The sequence below is a fragment of the Odontomachus brunneus genome, unplaced genomic scaffold, assembly GCF_010583005.1.
Source record: "Odontomachus brunneus isolate Ranch 3 - 2012 unplaced genomic scaffold, Obru_v1 Obru_scaffold_008, whole genome shotgun sequence".
Taxonomy (NCBI): Eukaryota; Metazoa; Arthropoda; class Insecta; order Hymenoptera; family Formicidae; genus Odontomachus; species Odontomachus brunneus.
Window position 1 is genome coordinate 3528475 of NW_022639458.1, and position 21792 is coordinate 3550266.

Genomic DNA, 21792 nt, shown 5'->3' on the forward strand with positions numbered 1-21792 from the left:
CTCTCTCTCTCTCTCTCTCTCTCTCTCTCTCTCTCTCTCTCTCTCTCTCCCGCTTCTTTTTCTTCTTGTTTTCTTTCTCTCTATTTCCTTTCGTCAGTTTCTCACGATTTCTTCATCATTCTCTCTCTCATCCTTCTCTCGCATTAATATACCGACGACTGAATTAAGCACGTCTACAGTTTATCTCCTTCTTGCAATGCGTTTAGACAGGCTCATACGTAGCTGTAGCTCTCACCCGGGCGAGATAGGACGAAAAGCTCATTTACCAAGGAGCTTTATTCCCATCCTGCGGCGCGTCAACTCTCGAAACCGAGAGAAGGAGTGAGAGAGAGAGAGAGAGAGAGAGAGAGACCTACTTTGATGGGATGCACCGTAGGTACCGAACACAAGGAAGTCAAGTGCGGAAACTCGCGCGACACTTGCGCGATTTCTCGCGGAGATTCGACTTTCAAATGCAGAAAATCAAATTGATTTGAATCTTTCCGGTAGAGAATCTTTCACGCCCCGCTCCGCCATTGTCCACGTAGAAATAAATAACGCGAAATACCGATGCGCCTTGAATACTTCGCAAGGGGAAGTTTCGCAGAACAGACTGCGAGAAGCCACTCCGTAAGCGGAGGCAGGTTCGTGAAAATTTAGATGCGAACTTCATTTCGGGAAGAGGAACGGAGAGGCGATGCGCGATACTCGAGAGAGTAGCCATGCAGCTCGATTGCAACGAATATAGGCGGAAGTAGGTCGTCCGGAATGTGTAATGAGACGCGGAAGGATGAACACGTTCGCGCCGATTGAAAGCTTTTAACGTAATCCCGGGATCTTAGTTAGACGCTACGAAAAATTGCAATTAACTCTCGTGAATTGTGCTTCGTGTCGCCAGTTTATCTCCGCCCTGCTCTCATAGAGGCCTTTTATACTTGCGCGCTCCTTATTCTGACATTTATTTCTGCTAGTATTAATCCCTAATAATTTTTGTTTTTATTTGTGTATTTGTAGCGTACATATCAGATATAAAAATAATAACTGCACATAGAAATTCTTCAGAAAAAATACAATTATTTGATTCTACAAAATTAATATGATATGTTTACAGTATAGCGCTTAGATGATTTTAAAATCAAATGGATAAAGAGTCAAGATCAAAATATGTAAATATATCGTAGACAAAATGTAAATGATTTCATTTTAAATGTATTTATAAAGTAAAACTGTATGGCAATTCATCTAGATAACTTCCAGATCCTAATGATTTTAAGATCATTTAAATAAAAACGGTTATGAAAAAAGGTTGTAAATTATAATAAAGATATGAAAATATATTCATACTTTTATGTATAAGTCAATCCCATTGCAGTCTGATACAGAGTGCTAATATAAACATCCACTGCACAAAGCAACTACACACAAAATAAAAATTTCAATTTTTTACACATTATTTTTTAATATAAACCACATTATTTTGTTATCCTAGATAATTTAATAAAAACAGTATTATATTTTATTTAAGATGTAGACAAAGATAATATATACTTTTGTTATCTACTTAAGGATAAGATGTAGCGTCAAAACTACATGTAATTGACCATCTATATAATTTTATGTAGATAAAAGCAAACATGACTATTTAGATAATATGTAATTTTCTCTCTTTTTAATAAAAAAGTATAAGTAAAAATTGATAAAACGTTGAAGAAGAAAAATAAGATAGAAATGAAAAAGCAATAGTCTTTTAAAAATTTAATTTGCTTATTACATTAAAGTCGAGCCACAATCTTTTTTTCAATAAAATTTTGTAGTATCTTTGTAAAGAGAATAAGTTCTTCTCTTAAGTGCATGATGATGAGCTTTCCTCAAATTTCTGATAAGTATATTTTAAGACTATCATCAAGAAAATATTCTTTGATGAAAATAACTATTAAAATCTTTATTTTATTTTTTAAATTTGTCGGAAACGTGAAAATAATTAAACGCAAATTGCAATAGGCACACGCACGCCTGAAAATTGTGTGACTGTTGGCAATTGTTGTCGCGAACGTACATACAACGGTCTGTTTTGTTGCATTAATTGGTACATCGCAACAGTCAAAGACCACGGCGCGTAAATAAATGCGCGCAGCGAACATCGGTGCGACTAGAAACGGCAAGTTAAATGATTCCCCCAGTGGCAAAACCATCACACGTACTCTCGGCAATTTCCTATATAAAATGCATAAAAAGAGCAAAGCTACGACCGCGCGCATTTCGGGGTCGCTATTTCACCGGCATTGAACTGCATCCGGTGCATCCACGAAAATGCAGCCACGCCTACAAAGCGTTTTCCTATTTCCATTTCCCGCTTTTTCCGGCTAACATTGCCATTCATTTTATCGTGACCACCGATAATATCCGATTATTCGTTACATCTCATCGATTCTCTTTCTTATCGAACATTACGTAACAATCTCTACAGATAGACGACCGTCTCACCGCCGAAGGTACACGGAGAAAACTATTATGGTTCCTATAAGCACATTCTCTATGTTTAGAAAAAGAAATTTATATGAATTCGAGTTATATAGAGATATTGCATTAAAAATTACCGTTCTTATACATCTACATCTACACGGTCCTCATAATCATGTTCTTATGATACACACATTATGTTCAATTAGTATATCCTCACGTATATGTATAGTTACCTCAACCGGAAGAATATTGCAGAACGAATATTATGGTTGAGAGATATGTACGCACAGAAAAATATACACTACATTTAAGTAAATATTACTTGTTTCAAGTATTTCATGAGTTTATATATCTTCAAATTTACCCCAAGTTCATTAAATGTATTCAAAAACTATCTCAAATCTATTCCAAGTTTATTAAACGTGATTTCAAATTCAAAATGCATTCCGAATCGCTATGCAAATTTAACATTTTAATAAAAAAATTAAAACAAAAATTTAGTTTGCTTATTACATTAGAGTCGAGCCACAATCTTTTTTTCAATAAAATTTTGTAGTATCTTTGTAAAGAGAATAAGTTCTTCTCTTAAGTGCATGATAATGAGCTTTCCACAAATTTCTGATAAGTACATTTTAAGACTATCATCAAGAAAATATTCTTTGATGAAGATAACCATTACTTGAAAGAAGGAAAGTAAACTGAATAACCGCTATTCTTAGCAGTAGAATGATATTTTTCTGTGGGGTTTGGTTGCGCGAGACAGCACTGAGAGAATTCTGTTCAGATAGCATGAACGGATAGCAAAGAAGACCTGTGTACCATTTCTAGAGTACTACAGTTTCCATTAACCCTTTACTATATATGAGTGAAAGATATCGTTAATATTTTGGTAGGGCAATCTCATATTTAGTTAGATGATACTTCGTAGTAAACAAAACATTATTAATAGAACGTTATTGCAATAATATTTAATAACATGTGACGTTTTGTAGTCTTTATAGTTGTATCAACATTATTACGAATAACTTTAATACTTTAATATTTCTAAGACATTTTTGTAATATTCAAAGGGATCGTATTAAACGATAATGTCTTTGAAATGTTTTTAAAATATTGCAGGAAAATATTAAAGAGATACGCGTAAAATAAATATTTCAAGATGTTGATCTAATGTTTATTGTTTACTGGACTTAGTTTTTTCTCCGTGTATCATTAAAGGAATTAGAGATGTGCAAATCAAAGATTTTTAATGTCGAATCGAATTGAATCAAATCGTTGAAAGAATTTTTAATTAATATAATCATTAAATTTAACATAGTGATCTCAGTATGAAAGTATAATAGTGATTTCAGTATAACATTGATCATATAAAATCAATTTATTTTTAAGGTAAGAGATATATAATATATAGTCGGTGTATGGAATACAGTTCCAGCCTTGAAAGCTGCGCAACGACACATGTCGATTCGACAGTTCTTTTAATATTTTTGGAGAAAATCTCAATGTATAGCAAACTTTTCAAGTCATACTAATTCCCGTAAGGCTGAATGTCTTTAATTCTTCGTTAATGCTAATGTGGCGGATCCGTATTCGAATCTTTTCGATTCGAAATTTTCGAATTATTTGGATTCGAATCATAGGGATTCGATTTTAAATCGAATCGAATTTCACTTGATTCGATTCGATTTGATTCGAATGCGAATAGTTTGCACATCTCTAAAAAGAACTCGTGATAAAGTTACGTGACTACCAAGGCGAGTCCAGGAATAATTGGAGAGCATCGACATTATCGACTGTTTGGACCGTCCGATATAAATATCCGGACGTTTGTCCACGCGGAAGATGACAATGTGGAGCAATGCAGTCTCACCGAGGTATATAATATCACTGCGCCACAGATATGCACACATGCTTACGGAACGTGACTGGATAATAATAAATCGTAAAATTAATACACACTATTATATGCGCCGGACCCTCCAAATATTGGCAGCTATGCGAACTTCCGCAATATCGTCGGTCTTTAATAATACCTCGTTGGTAGCTAGACCATAATCGATAAGCGCGCCGGTGGAATATCTCACGACGAGATAACACAGGAATGAATAAGAAAAAAAAAAAGGAAGGAGTAAAGTCGTGAAACGTAGACAATACAAGGAACAGAAGTATCGATTTCGCATCAAAGGCCGTTTGTAGAAACTAAATATCCCCCGCGTTTATGGTACTTTTACCATATTCGAGCTTGGATCGTTGAAGAAGCGATCCAGCCCCACGTAACAGCCCAATAAAACCACGCGGTTGCAGGAAGTAACCAGTAAAAAAAAGTTCTTCCCGTGAAGTTTACTTTAACGGAATTTTTATTCGAGTCTGAGAATGTAAGGCGGGCAATTTCGAATAGTCGAAGGATTACGTCAAACGCGCGACGACCCGTTACAAGAGAGGAAGAATAATTTTGAGTTCATTGAAACTATCCAATAGCGCTAAACATTTCGCAAAAAGCGACATAATAGCGAAAACACGAGCGAAACTGTGTCAGAGAAGTCCTTGTATGATTGAGGCATAATACGCGATTCTAGGAATCAGGTCGTCTGTAAGAGCTAATTTACGAAAAGCTCTCCGCCATGAGACAAAGCGGTTGAAATAAAAGGCAAGGACGCGTCCCTTTTTTTCTCGGCTTCTTCTTCGAGGTGCCTCGCTGTCGGAGCAACGACTTGGAAGAGATAAAAGTTGGTTCGCCTTTTATAACGGCGGAGGCAACTGCATTCGCACCTTTTTAGCCCGGCGCATTATTCCTGTCATAATGATACAGCGCGCGCGAGACACACTTCACAACTTGCCAGTATCAGCGGTGAATTTCTTTCGCGCTCTCTCCCCGTCCAGTCCCGAGCTTATTCGTCCCGCATTCCGTAACGGTACAATGACGAATGCAACTGAGATGCCGTTAGAACTGATTTTAATTAATCTGGAGGAGAAATTGCAAATGGAATTGTGAAGGAAGACGAATTGTGTGATCGATTCAGAATGTGAAGCAGATAGTGAATATAATTGAATATAAAAAGAAAGCTATGTTAATTAAGGATTTTGAATAAGAACGATCTGAAGTCCATAATTTATGAAGATTACTCTAGATGCAGCCTTAAATTTCAATGAACCTCGCGGGTTCTGAACTGAGTCAGTTCTCGTTCTGAATTCCCGAATATTAATTGTCGACTCTGAGTTTGTCCCGCACGCTGAATCCTAAACTGACTCGAAAGCGTAAATCGGCAGACACGTATCGGCTCTTGTTTCTCATTTCTGAGCTCGGCTCGCTTCTACAAGATGGAGCAGAGAATCCCACGCCCGGTAAATCCATCTCCGCGCGAACGAAACAATGCAAAAGTCTCGCCGCACTCCTCCGTCTGCGAGCTTCATCGTCAGAGACGTACACTCTCCCGACCAACCGCCGTGCATAAATCCCGAAAGCGCGAGCATCCGGTTCAACCGCGGAAGCTGCGCTTCGCCGCGAGACAAAAGCGTTTCCCTCGCGTCCTATTTTTTCCGGTCCAGCCATCCAAATCGCGGAAGAGCACCTTACTCGCCTCCATTTATCCCGAAAGGAAAATGCAGTTTCTTCGCGCCCTTCCTCTGCTGCTCCCCTTCCCTCTCCCTTCGCGCGTCAACGGCAAAACTTTTACACTCGCAACTTTTAATCTCAGAATGATCACGGTGGTGAGAGTCAAGAGAGCGGCGTTTTCCAATTCTTATACTTTCATCTATCATTGGGATTCTTAAAAGTAATGGATACAACCCTAGAATTGCTAGCTCTGCATATTAATAATCATATATTATTAACCCTTTCCAGTTCAAAGAGAAAGTCCACATGGACTCGACGGAAATTAATGCTCTTTTATACTTCATGCTAAAATTCCACTGGGTCCGTATGGCACCCTAGAATCTTAGCGTATACAAATGATTATACATATTAACTCTCGTTGGGCTACAGTGGAAGCCTAGTTATTGGTTCAGTAAGCGCAAACAATCATATTTCAGTTGTTTAATTAGCACATAAGAAAAACTTTATGAATTTTTGTGAGTTTTATTCACAGTAAATGTACACTTTCATTATTTGCAAAAATCATTTTCTTGGTTATATTTGCATTCTATGTTTACAACTTTTTTCTGTCTGAAATATTTATTCTGAAGCTCTTTCACTCGTAAAATATTTGGATTCGTATGGTCCTAGTGGAAAGGGCGGGGAGACAGAATATATTCTGTGATTTCGTATTTCTTATGATCTATATTACGCGCACGTGTTTCTCTATATTATTATTTTCTTATATTATGACGTGTTTGATGTACTCCGAATTTGTGTTTATCACACGTACCTCAGGTGCCTCGAGAGAAGAAGAATAATAAATAATGCGGAATAAACAAAGAATTTGTTCCGGATGTGCTTTCCTGCTGCGTTGTTTTTGCGTTACTTCGCGTTAAACACGATTTTAATCAAGTAAAATTTGCGTTGTGTGCAAAAGACAGTGTCGCGTGTGATTGTAAATCACCAATTTCGATAAATATTTAATATTGTAAGGAAAAATTAATTATTAATTTATATCTCTCTTATGTTAACCGTATTCTCTCCAAATAAAGAGATAACCTTATATATATGCATATATAGATGTATTACATTAACATTCATAACATAAATTATATTTTTGCCAAATACTTGAAATGCGAACTATCTAAAGTGTTTGCAATACTTCCTGTTGATCTTCCTTTTTTCACTGAGTTCACTCACTATTATAACTTTCTTCTGAATTAGAATTTTCTCAAAATTTCCTTTATCAATTTTTTCATAATTTACTCTGGAAATTAATATTCATATTAATAACTATAGAATTAATAACGAAATACATATATACCAAACATAAATAATATTATTCCGTCGTATTTGCTTGGCTGTTGCGAATAATATATTTACTGTCGCATGTGACATGTTTAGTTGTTTCCGATAATATATAAAAACATCGATGTCAATTGCTGCATAGATATATAAAACAGAATTTTATTTAAAAGACTGTTAGCATGTCAAATATAAAATTAAGATACAACAATTTCAAAAAGATCGAATCAACTGCGCAATGCGCAGTAAATGCAATAACAACAATAGTAGTAAATATTAAAATGTAATAATAATAACAATAATATCAAATATTAATAAGTTGTACCGCAAAAATCGTAAACATTAAAATTGTAAAGGAAAGGTACAATAGTTTCACCGAAATATAATATGTTTCTTGAAGTACATAAGGTATATAAGCTGCACCTTGAAACATCAACACTTTTGGAACTAATAATTATTTTTTGAAGATACAAAGAAAATAAAAATTATTTTGTTCTGAAGAGAACATCCTCTAACTCGTACAAGTCCATTTTAAATAAAGTCTCCTCTAAAATTTCTAAATCAATTTACTATATGGTTTCTCTAACACAAATTACTTCTTCTAATTATCCTACACGTATAAAAGTATTAAAATATATACTTTTTATCACATTTTCTTAATTATGTGAAGACATCAGAAAACGATGAAGTAAACTTTTCAACGGTTAGTAGTTAAACTTTTCAAAATGTTACAAATTAAATTTGTCGTTGCCTCTGTTGTGGTTTTTGAAAGACACAGCTTATGACTTCTAAATTTTATACCTTATTTCTATATACACGCTGTTATTTACAATATTGTTGAGCAAAACATATGTAAGATATACATATTTTATATATATATTAGATATACGTATATATTGTAATATATATATATATATATATATATATATATATAAAGTATGTATAAAATATATATGTATATAAGATATATAAAATAACAATCCTATTTTTGCGCGTGTTTGTTGTCTATTACACATTAAATTTTGTCAAGTGTCATCCCGATAACGTTAAGACTACGTATATTCCTTCTTCAAGTGCGATCGTAAAATCTTGCCACTTGCGTTCTTCGGGATATCCGTAACGAACGTGACTCCGCCTAAAAGAAGAAAAGACATGCGTACAATCCACTAGTCCCTTGCTTGGAATTGGCTTTCTAATTGTCTGGTATTTTGGGCCCCTGAATCCTTAGAGAACTAGCTCGATTGACATAGCAATAAATGCTTTCCCAAGTGATATTTACCCGCTTACTTGGATATTCGAATAATAATAGCTCTAAAACCGCAAAAAATCTTAACAATTTGATAATTAAACGTCGCCAGACAATTAGAGATTCCACGTCACTGTAGCAGTTATCAGAATCGAGTTATACCTTCGAGCTCCTTATATTCGGAGACCTTTCCTTTTATGAAGTTCTTAATCTCGTCTTCGGTGGGTTTCTTATTCTTGTTCGCCACTATGAACGCTTTCGGTACCTCGCCGTATCTCTCGTGCGGAATACCAATCACTGCCGCCTCCTGCACGTCTGGATGCGACCGCAGCAACGCTTCCAGTTCCGCCGGTGGTACCTTCAACCAGGTAGAAATAATATTTTTAGAAAAGACAAAGACAATGAACGCTCTTAAACACCAACGAGAGAAATAAGCTGCCATTAAAACTTTGAACTCGTTTCGGTGGTTTGGGCCGTTATATATAGACTATGAAAAAATATATAATGACATTCCAAAATGTCCACGTTTAACAACATAATAAACACCGAAAAAAGAAGAATTTTCTTTGATATTGAACTTGTACGAATTAATTATAAGAAGAACAAGTTGGGCGCCGAATCATTGTTAAAATGTCTTTATTAAAATTTTTTTTACTAATTTTCTTAATTGCAAAAATATAAGATGATTTCATTCTACGTCCAGGACATGGAATAATTATCACTATAAATTGACAGTTAATTGTAGTCCATGTACACGGAAGAAACAGTATGGTTGGTCCACACAGTGTGATTGTGCCAATCCAGATTAATAGTAAAGTACTGAACAACTAATTATGTGGTTGCTGCGACCACAGAGCAATTACTGAGTTACAGTGACGATATGCGGCTGCTTTAACCAGAATATATCCATAGTAAATGTCAATCCAATCGATTTCTAGTCGCCATAACGAGATCACGCGCAGCTACATTAATGTAGCTGAAGTAACCGAGTCATATCAGCTATACGCATTACTATCATACAGATATAACAAGAGTGATGCTACTCACAGCTAAATATTTCTGATTATATGCATATCATCTTTTTCCCGTGTATAAGAATGTTTTAAAGATTGTTCATGTTTGAGAACAATTACTGAGCACCACAATAACTTTTTCTTTTTTAACAAATTCTTACCTGGAATCCCTTAACTTTAATAAGCTCCTTCAACCTGTCCGTAATGTAAAAGTCGAAATCTTCGTCGTAGTAAGCAATGTCACCGGTCTTCAGCCATTTATCTTCAGTTATGGTTTCCTTCGTGGCAGTTTCGTCATTCAAATATCCTTTCATAATGTGAGGTCCTCGGATCCATAATTCGCCGGTTTGACCGGGACTGCTGACATCCTGTTTAGTAGTTATGTCTACCAAACGTGCTTCGCAACTCGCAATATTTTTCCCAATACTGGAAAATTTCTTTGATGTAGCTTCAAGGAAGGCCACTGGCGAAGATTCTGTTAATCCATAGCCTTGAAAAATTATAGCGAGGTTTTTATTAGTATTATTATTTAGTACGTGCGAGTTTTTGATAGAATCAAAGTAGTCAATAATTGCCAAACTGAGTTTGATCGTAGAGTTCAACGACGGGATAAGAAAAATATATGATTTCACATTTTACACGTATGGCGAAAATATCAAAATTCATAACGAGTCATCTTTGATTGCGAAAACAATTTCGTCGAATAAAAGTTTGTGCCTGCACGACAGCCATTTGGATAGAAAACAAATAAATGGATCCTAGAGGTTAATACCGACATTTTTCCGCACCAACACTGCGAATTCGCCGAATTTTGCGAATTCGAGAGCGCATCAGGATGCAATATCAATTGAAATAGGAGTAAAATTTAATATAACACCGTTCTCGATACACGCCGGGCTTTATTCCAGAGGCGCGACCGACTCGTGGGATCTCGTTAAAAATTGAACGTACACACTACTCGCTCGCGAAGCCCACAAATGCAAAACTCACTCCCACCTTCCCTCTCCCCACTCCACTGTTCTGTTCCCGCTCCGACGTATCAACCCGCCGGATAAAAAAAATATGTGTCCAGTCCTTCAAAGCTTGCGTGCGCCGAAACGCAATCCCGAAACTCGATCCGCAAAACTCGATAAACGTCTCGCTAGCTCGTCCTGTGAATTTCTCGTCGGCGCGATTTCGTGATCATTCACCTTGATGAAATTTTAAGTTGTCGATATTGAACTTAAACTTCTCGTAGAATCTTTCGACGTCCGACTGGCCGAGCGGCGCGGCGCCGCTGACAAGGCAATGAATATGCTCCAAATGATGTTTCTGCACGTGGGGAGAAGCCGTTAAGAACAGTACTATTGGTGGCACGCAGAATAACAGAGTCGCCTGAAAAAATAGACCCAACGTGTTGGAAATTTTACATATTAAGGCTCCTGATTCCTCCTGCCTGCGGCCATCTTTGTTGATAACGTCAGAGAAACGAAGAAATTCGCGCCTAAAATTCCTGCACAGTACGTTGAGATAAAAAGATATATATCTTTATGATACTTGCAATCGATTAGGTGCACCTTTTAAAAATTTTTAAAAACTTAAAAATTAAAAATTTTTTAGCATAACCTTCAAATGATTTTGGAAGTTCGTCATAGCCTCGAAATCAGCAAAAAACGAAATGACCTTGATGACTTTGAAATTTGTAAGAAAAAAATTTTATCTCAAGAGTAATGTTTCTGCGAAATTTGATGACAATCTCATTAGTTATTCAAAAGATATAGCGATTTTCGAGTAATTATATTAAAAAGTATATTAAAAAGAAAGTTTACATATTACGGTTAATCTTGCGATTATTTATTGAGTGTTACAGCGAAAGGAAAGTGTTCAGAATATTTGAAACGGCGTGCTTAATCGATTGTGTCATTTTTTGGATATATCTTTTTATTTATATGTACTTTGCAGGAATTTTATATATATATTTATATCCTCACTTCTGACATCATCAATAAAGAATTCCACAGTGAGGAACCAGGAGCCTTAAGTCCCCTGAAATGTATGTAGATTTTCAGAAATTATGATTTTTGTCAAAGACAGAAATAAAAATTATTTTCTCTCTTATTTTATATTAATACATCCCGAGATACGGCGAACACCTTGATATTCTGAATGCATTGTGCTCTCTTTGACAACTTCTCGACAAATTTAAAAATTCAAATTACTTGCATGACAAATTTATTCACCTTGCTTTTCTCCAATACTTTTAAATATAACTCCGGTAAAAATTTTGGAATGGTAATTATTTTAGCGCCTTTAGCGAGACGCGGCAATACCACACCATTTAATCCGTAGATATGAAAAAACGGTAGTACTGCAGGTAACACTTCTTGAAATGTATCTACAAAAGATAAATCAGAAGAAGAAAAATAAAGTAAATAAAACAAATAAGCGCGCCGTATCATCATTAGTTGATAACAGTGTAATGAGCGCAATTGGAAATTAAAGTGAGCGTTAATGACTTATTAAGTGGTATCGAAGTACCTGTAGTGGGGTAGAATATGCTATCGTCTAAAGAGCTCTCGCCCATTTCCATGTTAGACACCAAATTTCTATGTGTTAACATAACACCCTTTGGTAATCCAGTCGTGCCGCTTGAAAATGGCAAAACCGCGACATCGTTTATTAAGCTCCTGCTCAAAACTATATTTGACAATGATTTGCCGCGCGTTATGAGATCCTGAAAAAAAATCTTACCTATAGATTTATATATTATATGTATTGTTAATTAATGATACTTATTAGTTAACAACATGTATATATATATTTTTTATTCTTTAGAACAAATTAAACTTCAGCGATTACACATTACTTGGTCGACCTCTTTAATAGCGGCTAAATATCATCATTTATTAGTACTTTTAAATATTTTTTTTATACTAACATCGAAAGGTATACAACCCTCCGGCATTGGATTAATTTGATCGTTGATCACAATAAAAGGTGTTTGAGGTGGAAGACAGGAGTTCGCCGCGGTAAGCACCGTGGATGCAATCGCAGTTGAAGTAATAATCGCTTTTACGTTGGACTTCTGCAACTGCCTCGAGATTTCGTCTGAAAACGTCCGTTTGAAATGTTTATTTATTTATGCGTACAATGCGACGATACACCTAATTGACAACTATGTTTACCTTATTGAGAATATATTTATCGATAATGATTTACGCAGATACATTTCATTGAAAATATTTCTAGGTGTCTGAAATGGAAAATACTATAAAGTAATTTACCGGGCGTATACTGCGGATTTATAGTAGTGCAGATGAATCCACCTGACAAAATTCCAAGGAAACTTAAAATTGAGTCCGGCAGATTGGGTGTCACCAGTGCTATCACGTCACCTTTCTTCAGACCGATATTGTGCAAACTTTTAGCAATATAATTTGTTGCGTCTTTGGCTTGCGCGAAGGTGTACTTTTTACCAGTCAAGCCGCATTCCTGAATCATACAAGCGATAATTTATCGTTATCATATAAATTACTCGCGCAACATTCTTACATACACACACAGACGCGCGCGCGTGCACACACGCACGCACACACAACTTATATTATAACATATTAACATATTATAAGAATATTATAAGAACATTATTATAATAACGCTCTTATATAATATTTTTCATAGTCGCCTGTACATTATATTAAATAAAAGTGTTGAAACAGAAAAACAAAACAAACGAAAGACATTAAACATTATTAATAAAATTATCTTATATTTTTATATGCAAATTGATAAAATTACCTTATGTTTTCATGTGCAAAAATTTTGATTTTGTCAATATTACATGAAATTGAATTTCTTACGTAACTAATCTGTAAAGATCGATTCTCACTATCCACCTACATTACGGCACATAGGAATCCGTTAATCCTCCGTTACCGCATTCTTTTGTGTTTTTATATTAGAATACCCTCCCCTCCCTCCTCAACCGTCACGTCTAATCGCCTTTAGATAGAAACGGACATTCTCAGAAAGGATGTTTTGAAAGTGCTGACCCGTAACATAAACTAACAAAGTTGCCTCAGACACTATAAATATGGATGACGCTGTAAATATGGATGATGCATGATAATAGTTTCGCAATGTTATTTTTTACAAAAAGGTCTTGATGAATGTTGATGAACTGTCACACATACCGAAAAACTTTCTCGGTCATCAAGTTACGCATGATATATTATAATTTATAACCACCTTCCAATATCTGACGAAAGTTAAGCAGACTATATTTAGATACGTATGTAATAAGCAACAAAATATGCATAATATATGTATTTTTTTTTAATTTTGAAAGAAGCTAAAGTGACGTTGACATTGGCTGGTGAAATATTGTTTGCTCGACAGTGAGAATGCTACATAAAATTTGCGAAGAATTAACGGACGCTTATCTACCACAAATAGATAATGAGAATCAACCTTTATCCGTTTGTATACAAAGCGCTTGTGGTTGATTGGAGGTGCTTTCTATGGATATATTGCTTATCGTAAGTATGCAAATAATCTATTAGATAATTGAAATTACCAATGCAATTTTATTAGAATAATTCTCGCTTTTGTCCCAAACATATTCGTGGATCAACATGTCGGGAATATACGGTACTTCACCATACGGCGACTGAATGATTCTCTCGCCATTTGGCCCCTCTACAATTTTCTTTTGCGTTAAGGTCGACGCACGCCTTAGCGCAGGGTTCAGGGCTCTGATCCCAGCATCCGCGATAACTCTGCCCAGTTTCCACATACTATGAATCTTATTTACCGCCATATTTGGGCACTACTAATTCATCAACGAGTAATTGTATAAATTACGAGAGAAACCTGCAAATATAATAATAAGTAATTAGTGTACGCGCGAATGTACAAATGAGTGTGATAAAGCTGTAGAATAAAAATAAATAATAGACTATCAGAAGTAACTGTGCATTGCAAATTGTTTATTTTTATTACTATACACAGTAATGAACAGTTATAAAAATTGAAGTAGGTTGTAAATCTCACTAGTGTTGTATGCGACACATTAAAACGAGAAACTTAATTAAAATTACATTCATATACCAGTTTTTTAATATAGCTAATTAGCTGTAAAAGACGTAATTTGCACGGAAAAATTCAAATCAGACTAATATGTTCTTCTTTACATGTTATTAGAACACCTGACATAATTGCCATTCTAAAATATTAGAGCGTGCAGCTCTCATTCTATGGAATTTATGTGTTTGACAACAAACGCTTTGTACTGTGCTTCGATAAGATTGTTATTGTTCTCATGTTTATTAATTTATAATATTAGTTGAATAATTGCTTAACATGCAGTTCTCTATGCTGATTTTAATAACGATATTGAAATTTAGTTTACTTTAACCAGTAATATACTATTAAGAACATTTTTATGAAATGACACGAAAGTATAATAAATTGCACTTGAGAAAACTGTTACACAGCAATAAGAATGCGCTTTGTAAACAATATAAAACGTCGTGCATCTATAATAAATACTAAGGCATCATACATCTAAAGTCCATCTGTTCGCAAAAAATAATTTTCTTTTCTGTTATAATCTTCATTTATGTCCGATACGAACGATTAGTGCGCGAAAAGTCTCGCACATCGATACGATTTAAGTGCGAGATCTTTGAATATATAGAACTTTTTTTATTTTCTGTTTTTCAGCCATTATTTTATCACGTTTTGAAAGTCAAAAACGGGGCAGTACAAAGTGTTACATTTAGATGTAATGTAAACTAAACAAAAAATGTTTTGCTGATTCACGTGGAACTTTAAATGTCACAGTTAAAATTTATTGTTGTTTCTCTGTTAAAAAATTATATGTAATATGTAAAATGTATAGCAGCGGCAGCGTTCTTATATATCATATAATAATATTTATTAGCAAATGTAATGGACATGAAGATTACGCATTCATTCGTATTTCGTCACTTTTCCTTGTCTTTTTTGTCTAACACAGTCATCTTTATAAGACTATCCTTGATTTGAATAGACGTTATAGAAGGACTTTTTTGCTAAATTTCACAAAAAGAAGCTCAGAAATTGTCATCTATATCGATTAAATACAAAACATATGCAATATCGCAGTATTTGCTGGTAATTTTATTCATCATCCATCATAGTAACTTTCTCGTATCTAGTATCTAATATTCGTCACAACTGCAAGACCGCAGTTTTTCTGAATGTAGCCTACGTATAATGTAGAGATAGCGTATGATATATTCTACAAAGAAATTATGCAAGTAAATACAGCAATTGAAACGTGACACGCGTTACAAGATCGTTGACTATTCCTGTTACCTTATCGTGGTAATTCACGATAACGAGCTCGTTTTGCAAATTTAACGTCATTTTCCAACCTTATCCAATGAACTTTGTCACTATCGTCCCGAAGTCGATTTAATACTCGCTCAAATGATGTAGACATCGATGTCAAGTATACACATTCTACAATGATAGCTCGATATTAACTGATAAGTAGCTAGATTACGAGCTAAAATAATGCTGACTCATATTTCGAGGTAGTAAACATTTTTTTACAAACGACGTAGTAAGATTAAATATTAGTCATAATTCATAACGCGGTGCAAAATAAACAGTCCAAAGTACAAAATAACATGTTCTAATAAGATGTCAAACACAGTTCGTTGAGCACGAATGCCTACCATGACTCGTATATTTGTTTCTTTTTATTAAGGAGTCTTGTCGTGGATGATAATCACGACGTAAACAGTTCAGATTTGAATAATGAAGTGATAACAATTTTTTCGTTCAATGAAACAATTTTCTCGTTCCTCGAAAACATCGAGGAAATGTCTCAGTTGCTATCTACGTCGAAGTACGTCGAATATCGCAATCTAAAGAGAAACGGAAATACAATCACTGTGACTGCTAATTGATTTTAATAGAATCGACTTGGTTAGTTTACGTATCGTTAAAAAGGAGAATAAATAGGAAAAACGGAAAGTGACAAGTATGATCGAACGCATGAAGTCATATTATTCGTACGGCTATGCGATTATTTGCAAAAGTTTATGCACAACACTCACCTAAAAATATATAATTTTATTCTTAGCGGAATTCTCTGAATCTTAGTGAATTTTATTCTTATATATGGCCTCAAGAGGAGGATTCATGTAAGGCTAAGAAGAAAATATAAGTATTTTATAAATGTTCCTTAAGTGTTTCTTAAGTGTAAAGTTAGAGAAATTTTGACGTGGACACCAATCTTTTCGTGTATGTACAGCGAATCTAAATTTAAGTTACATCTAATTTAGAATCTAATTTAAGTTATACATTAAGCCTATAAACATTATCGAACTTGTAGGCCAGTGAAAAAATTGCATGTCCGGTAAAAAAATACTAGCAACTATTGTCACGCACTTTATTGCGTCCTTCAATACTTTCGATTTCGGCCGATCACACTATCTACCTTCTAGACACGCTTGACTGTTGCTTAACTTCAAGAAAAACGTCCGGCAGGCAGTCATTTCAATGTCTCTGATGTTGTCCTTATGACTTATTTTATACAAGGTGTCCCAGACTAACCTTCGCAATTTTTGCGGGGACGTATTGTTACATGATTATGCACGATAATACACAAATCTTCTTTAATTAATATCTAAAAATCTATGTTGTCATTTGCGGAATGGTAGAGGATGGTAGAGGATTTGTTTGTTCAATTTGACCTAATATATAAGTATACAACGGCAGACGACACCACTGTAGCTCATCCACCATATCGCGTGTAATTATTAATCAATCTTCTTCAATTAATATCTCGAGATTTATTGCGAATATTATAAAAACTTTTATGTTCACCTCAATCCATTCTACATTTATACAAAAATCGCGGAAGAGAGTCTGAGATATCCTGTATAATATATTCTTACAGTGTTCACACGAAACATTGTAATGAGATAATTTTTGAGATTTATAGCATTATAAATTTCGACTCGAGTGGCTTCAGCTTGTCATAGATACGCAGAGCATAGCGATATACTTATCACTTTTTCTCGTATCTTGCGTGAAAAAGCATTCTGCTTCGTATAACATAAACTGTTCCTTTTGGAAGAACTTCTGAACTAGTGCACGTTAGTGCAATAAGTTACAGTGAAGGAAAGAGTATATTTGTTTCACTCTGACTTATTACACTAGCTCAGAAGTTCTTCGAAAACGCACGGATCTCACATTTCTCTTGATTCAAGAGTAAAAATGTTGGAATAATATCTGGTAAATTTCAGAATAATAATCCACTTCACATTAGAAGAGAAATACTCTCTTGATGAGAGTTTTTGCTTGGAATATGGCATTACAGGGAATATCATCATGTAACTAAAGTTTTTTTTTTGAGTGATGGATACATGCGTAAATATTGCTTATTTTTCATTTTACCGTACTGAGTATCGCATCCGTCAACATAACGTATGAATTCCACGAAATCTTCTAATTAAACTATGCGTGACGTGGATTTAGACGAATGTTATAAATCGTATGAATAACACAATGTATTCAATAAAAGAGAAATTTCGTTATGGCTAGATCACCCAAAGTTCGATTTTATTTTATTTGTAAATTTGTAAAAAGAAATATATATATATATATATATATATATATATATATATATATATTTATATAAATTATTACATGATTTATTATATTTATTTATTGATTTTATATCAAAATAAAAAACGACACAACAATCTCAGGGAATATCGACTATTTGATAACGCAAGAAATGGATACTGTATTCAAGGTTATCATTTTTAGATTCAGTTTTGACCTTTCAATATTTATATATGTATAATTGTATAAGTACCAACGTCTCACAGAAGATGAGACATATTATCAATCACGATCATCGGATTGACGTAGGAAGTGGCCGCTATCGTTTGAATATCACAGATAATCCGTGACGATATTCCATACTGCATTAGAGATATCCGTCGATAGCTTCAATTATTGCAGTTAACTCACCGAACTGGAATAATTGAGTGTCGCTTGCGACAACCACAGCGTCGAATTGACGCGACCTAACGCGTCTCGAATAATTGGGATGCACAATATCGCATCAGTCTCTTGCTTATCGCTATTCCCCCCGACGTTGCTTAATAATTCAGATACCGGCAAACATCGCTAGCGCGATACCATCTGTACGGTTCCATCTGGTACGAGGAGTATGTGAGCACGCATTGCGTGTATACGCCGACCAGTATGCGAACTCTCACATACTGTCGCGCACGCTTTGACCGGAGAAGAAGTCCGAGAGACTCTTCTTTTATACACGAAAGAAAATCTCCGTGAGTCTCTCGAAATGACGATACCGAGTCCTATAAATTATACTGTTGACATGTTCGGCGGATCCACTATCGCGCATTTCCTCGTTATTGCTGTGTCACACTGTGATTATTAATGAGTAAATATTGCATTATTTATTACATACATTTAATTCATATCATTATTCATAAATACTGCACAGGTTTGCATGATATACGCTTACAATAATGAAATACAGCATGCAATGCAGATTTCTAATAATGCACTTGACCCAACAATGCCATTGACTCAACAATGAGGTTGAAAGCTCACCAAACTATCAAAATTGCGAGTTATTGCTTAGTATATTTAATTATACTCTTAATTATTAATAATTATTATTATTTTATGAATTATTTATATTATTATAATCATTATTTACTTGTATTATTATTAGTATTATCATTATATTTAGTATGTTTATTTATACTATTATTGCGTAAATCCGTCGAGTAATGATTTTTAATTTTGACAGTTTTTTGTTGAACTCCAAACTTTATTATGTCTAAACTGTTTTGCAATCTACTGTACTATTCAGATAAGAGCAATACAAATACTCAAGTAAACTTTTTCTCTCTCCCTTTCTCTCTCTCTCTCTCTCTCTCTCTCTCTCTCTCTCTCTCTCTCTCCTCTTCCTCTCTCTTCATTACGTTGTCATAAAATGACAAATTAAATTTAGCTGTATACTTATATGCAACAATTGTAATATATATACAACAAAGTATAAAATTATAAAATATGAACGTTTTTGATAAATTCAAATTACTTATCGTACACATGTCTACAGTAGACGTCTATACCGTCTGTTGCCGAATTATCCACACGCTTTCATACGCACGCGTGTGGTTAATCTAAATATAGAGATGCTCCAAATTCCAATTCATCAACAGTTACAGCCCACAGTTACTTATTCAACTCAGAGGATACTGACTTTTGATTGTCGCAAACCGTTCTAATGAACTCACGAACAAAGTTTACGCGGACGAGAACTTGTTCAACGATTTCTATGTTTTAACTCTTTAACGTTTCGTGATCTAAGTTCGTCTCCCAACAACTTTCGTGGACAGCATTATCTGGTATATCAACAACACATTAAGGCTGACAGGCTTTTGTGAGTGTCCCTACGTGGGGAACATCTTGGCACAGGTAAGCAGAATCTAAGTATCTGACTGGTTTTACCGTTTATTTTAGTCCTCTCTCTTTTTCTCTCTCCCTTTTTCTCCTTCTCTCCTAAGACGTAAATCCACGATAGTTTCTACAGTTGTTAAAGCACTATCTCATCTTCGGTATTGCGTCTGATAGAACGTTGACAGGAATGCACTCGGAAAACGAATCGGAGCACTTTCTCCCACTTTCTCACGTGATTTCGGTTCTAATTGCGATGCGTTCTCGCGAGAAATGAACGGTCACCGGCTGAATCGCTCTTCAATAGCGACACTGATGTCCACCGTGCCGTTTTCACCGACAGACTGGTTGTTTCCTCAGCAAAGCGCTTTACTTTTACCAATGTAGATATCATGTGGCTCCCCACCATCGGTTTGCCTTGCTGGAAAGGCCTATCAGGACAGCAAATTGAAAAGTGATGGAGAAGATGTAATGCCAGTCATATGTGAGAACGTGCTATATTTCACTTATGAACTTAGCATTTCTAAGTTGATAAAGTTAAAAGAGCCTTCAATAAATATTTTGTGTATTTTTGTCATTTTAATGTAGCGTTGTGACTCTCGTTATTTCCCGTGACACTGAAGTCGTAACTGAAACGTGGAAGTTACTATCTGTTAGATAAACAATTCATCTGAGTACTCTAGAGGTCTCTCTAGGGGTCTAGCGTCTGTTAGTTAACGAAAGTCCAGAGTCCAGCTTGCATAAGATGCTATCATTTCTGGTTAATATATCTGTATCTCTTTATATTTAATCTCTACGATAAATATGGCTTTGTATTGGGAGAAGTTTAAAATGAATTTAGAAAATCTTCACTGAAAAGGAAAAAATACTATAAGGATCTCAAATCTCAGTCTCGAACTAAAAGCTTTGATTGATGAGACTAAAATATAGCATTCTTTTTGACCCAAATAAAAATTCCAACGAAACTTTACCTATAATATGTTTCAGTAGTAAGTAGTTCCTTTTTTCAGTTCGAGCTATGCATACGTTACTGGGTCTTGAAAATTTAAAGCAACAAACACTATATTGGTCCTCATCATTCTGAAAATTACAAAAATACATATTTGTCTTAAGTCACGATTACGTAAGAAGGAAAAGTGACACAAGCATTGCATCGAATGAACTTTGTAGTATAGTGATTTTCTTATACCAGAGTCTATTGAGTTGATTGAGTTCAATGATGTTGATGAATTCATAATAAATACTTTGATTAAAGAAAGATAAACATCAACACATTTGTAATGTATACGTAATTTATTTTCACCATTGAATAACATAGCATACTCAGTTGATATCTTTTTATATAAAACACGATTCAAAACCTTATCTGAAAAAATTTAAATAATGTCTTCGCAAATTTTGTGCTAAATAAATAAGAAAAGGGAAAGAATGTGAATTTTATTTTCTAAACCAAGTTACGTAAGCTACGAAGTTAGACGTCATACAAAATGTACGAATATACTTATTAATAGTCAACAGTATTTATTGTCAGTACAAAGTTATAAGATAAACTGATTGTCATTTCTTGTACAGTGTATCCACATTAGTATGACGATATTAACGATATAATGATGCTTAGTTCATATACGAATAATTTTTCATTTATTTATTACAATGCAATAATATGTAACATACATAGTATATAGTACATTATATATATATATATATATATATATATATATATATATATATAT

General features: G+C 34.6%; 1 protein-coding gene across 1 annotated transcript; it reads right to left on the minus strand.

The window, feature by feature from the left end:
* Positions 1-7451: 7451 nt before the first annotated feature.
* LOC116854143 (4-coumarate--CoA ligase 2-like) lies at positions 7452-20428 on the minus strand. Its single transcript, XM_032835764.1, has 10 exons — positions 20114-20428; positions 14136-14431; positions 12844-13051; positions 12498-12667; positions 12098-12293; positions 11800-11954; positions 10771-10954; positions 9742-10070; positions 8730-8925; positions 7452-8456 (listed from the first exon to the last, which is right to left on the minus strand). Exons 2-10 carry the CDS (start codon positions 14376-14378, stop codon positions 8374-8376), a joined length of 1764 nt encoding a protein of 587 aa, XP_032691655.1. The 5' UTR covers positions 14379-14431; positions 20114-20428; the 3' UTR covers positions 7452-8373.
* Between the last annotated feature and the right edge of the window lie 1364 nt (positions 20429-21792).

Bases quoted from the DNA above. Each gene is read 5' to 3' on its own strand.
- LOC116854143 (XM_032835764.1), bottom strand. From the start codon at position 14,378: ATGGCGGTAAATAAGATTCATAGTATGTGGAAACTGGGCAGAGTTATC. The intron at 11,955-12,097 runs GTACTTCGATAC...TATCTTTTGTAG, and splicing joins CATATTCTACCCCACTACAG to ATACATTTCAAGAAGTGTTA. The intron at 10,955-11,799 runs GTGAATAAATTT...CTATTTTTTCAG, and splicing joins AAGTATTGGAGAAAAGCAAG to GCGACTCTGTTATTCTGCGT.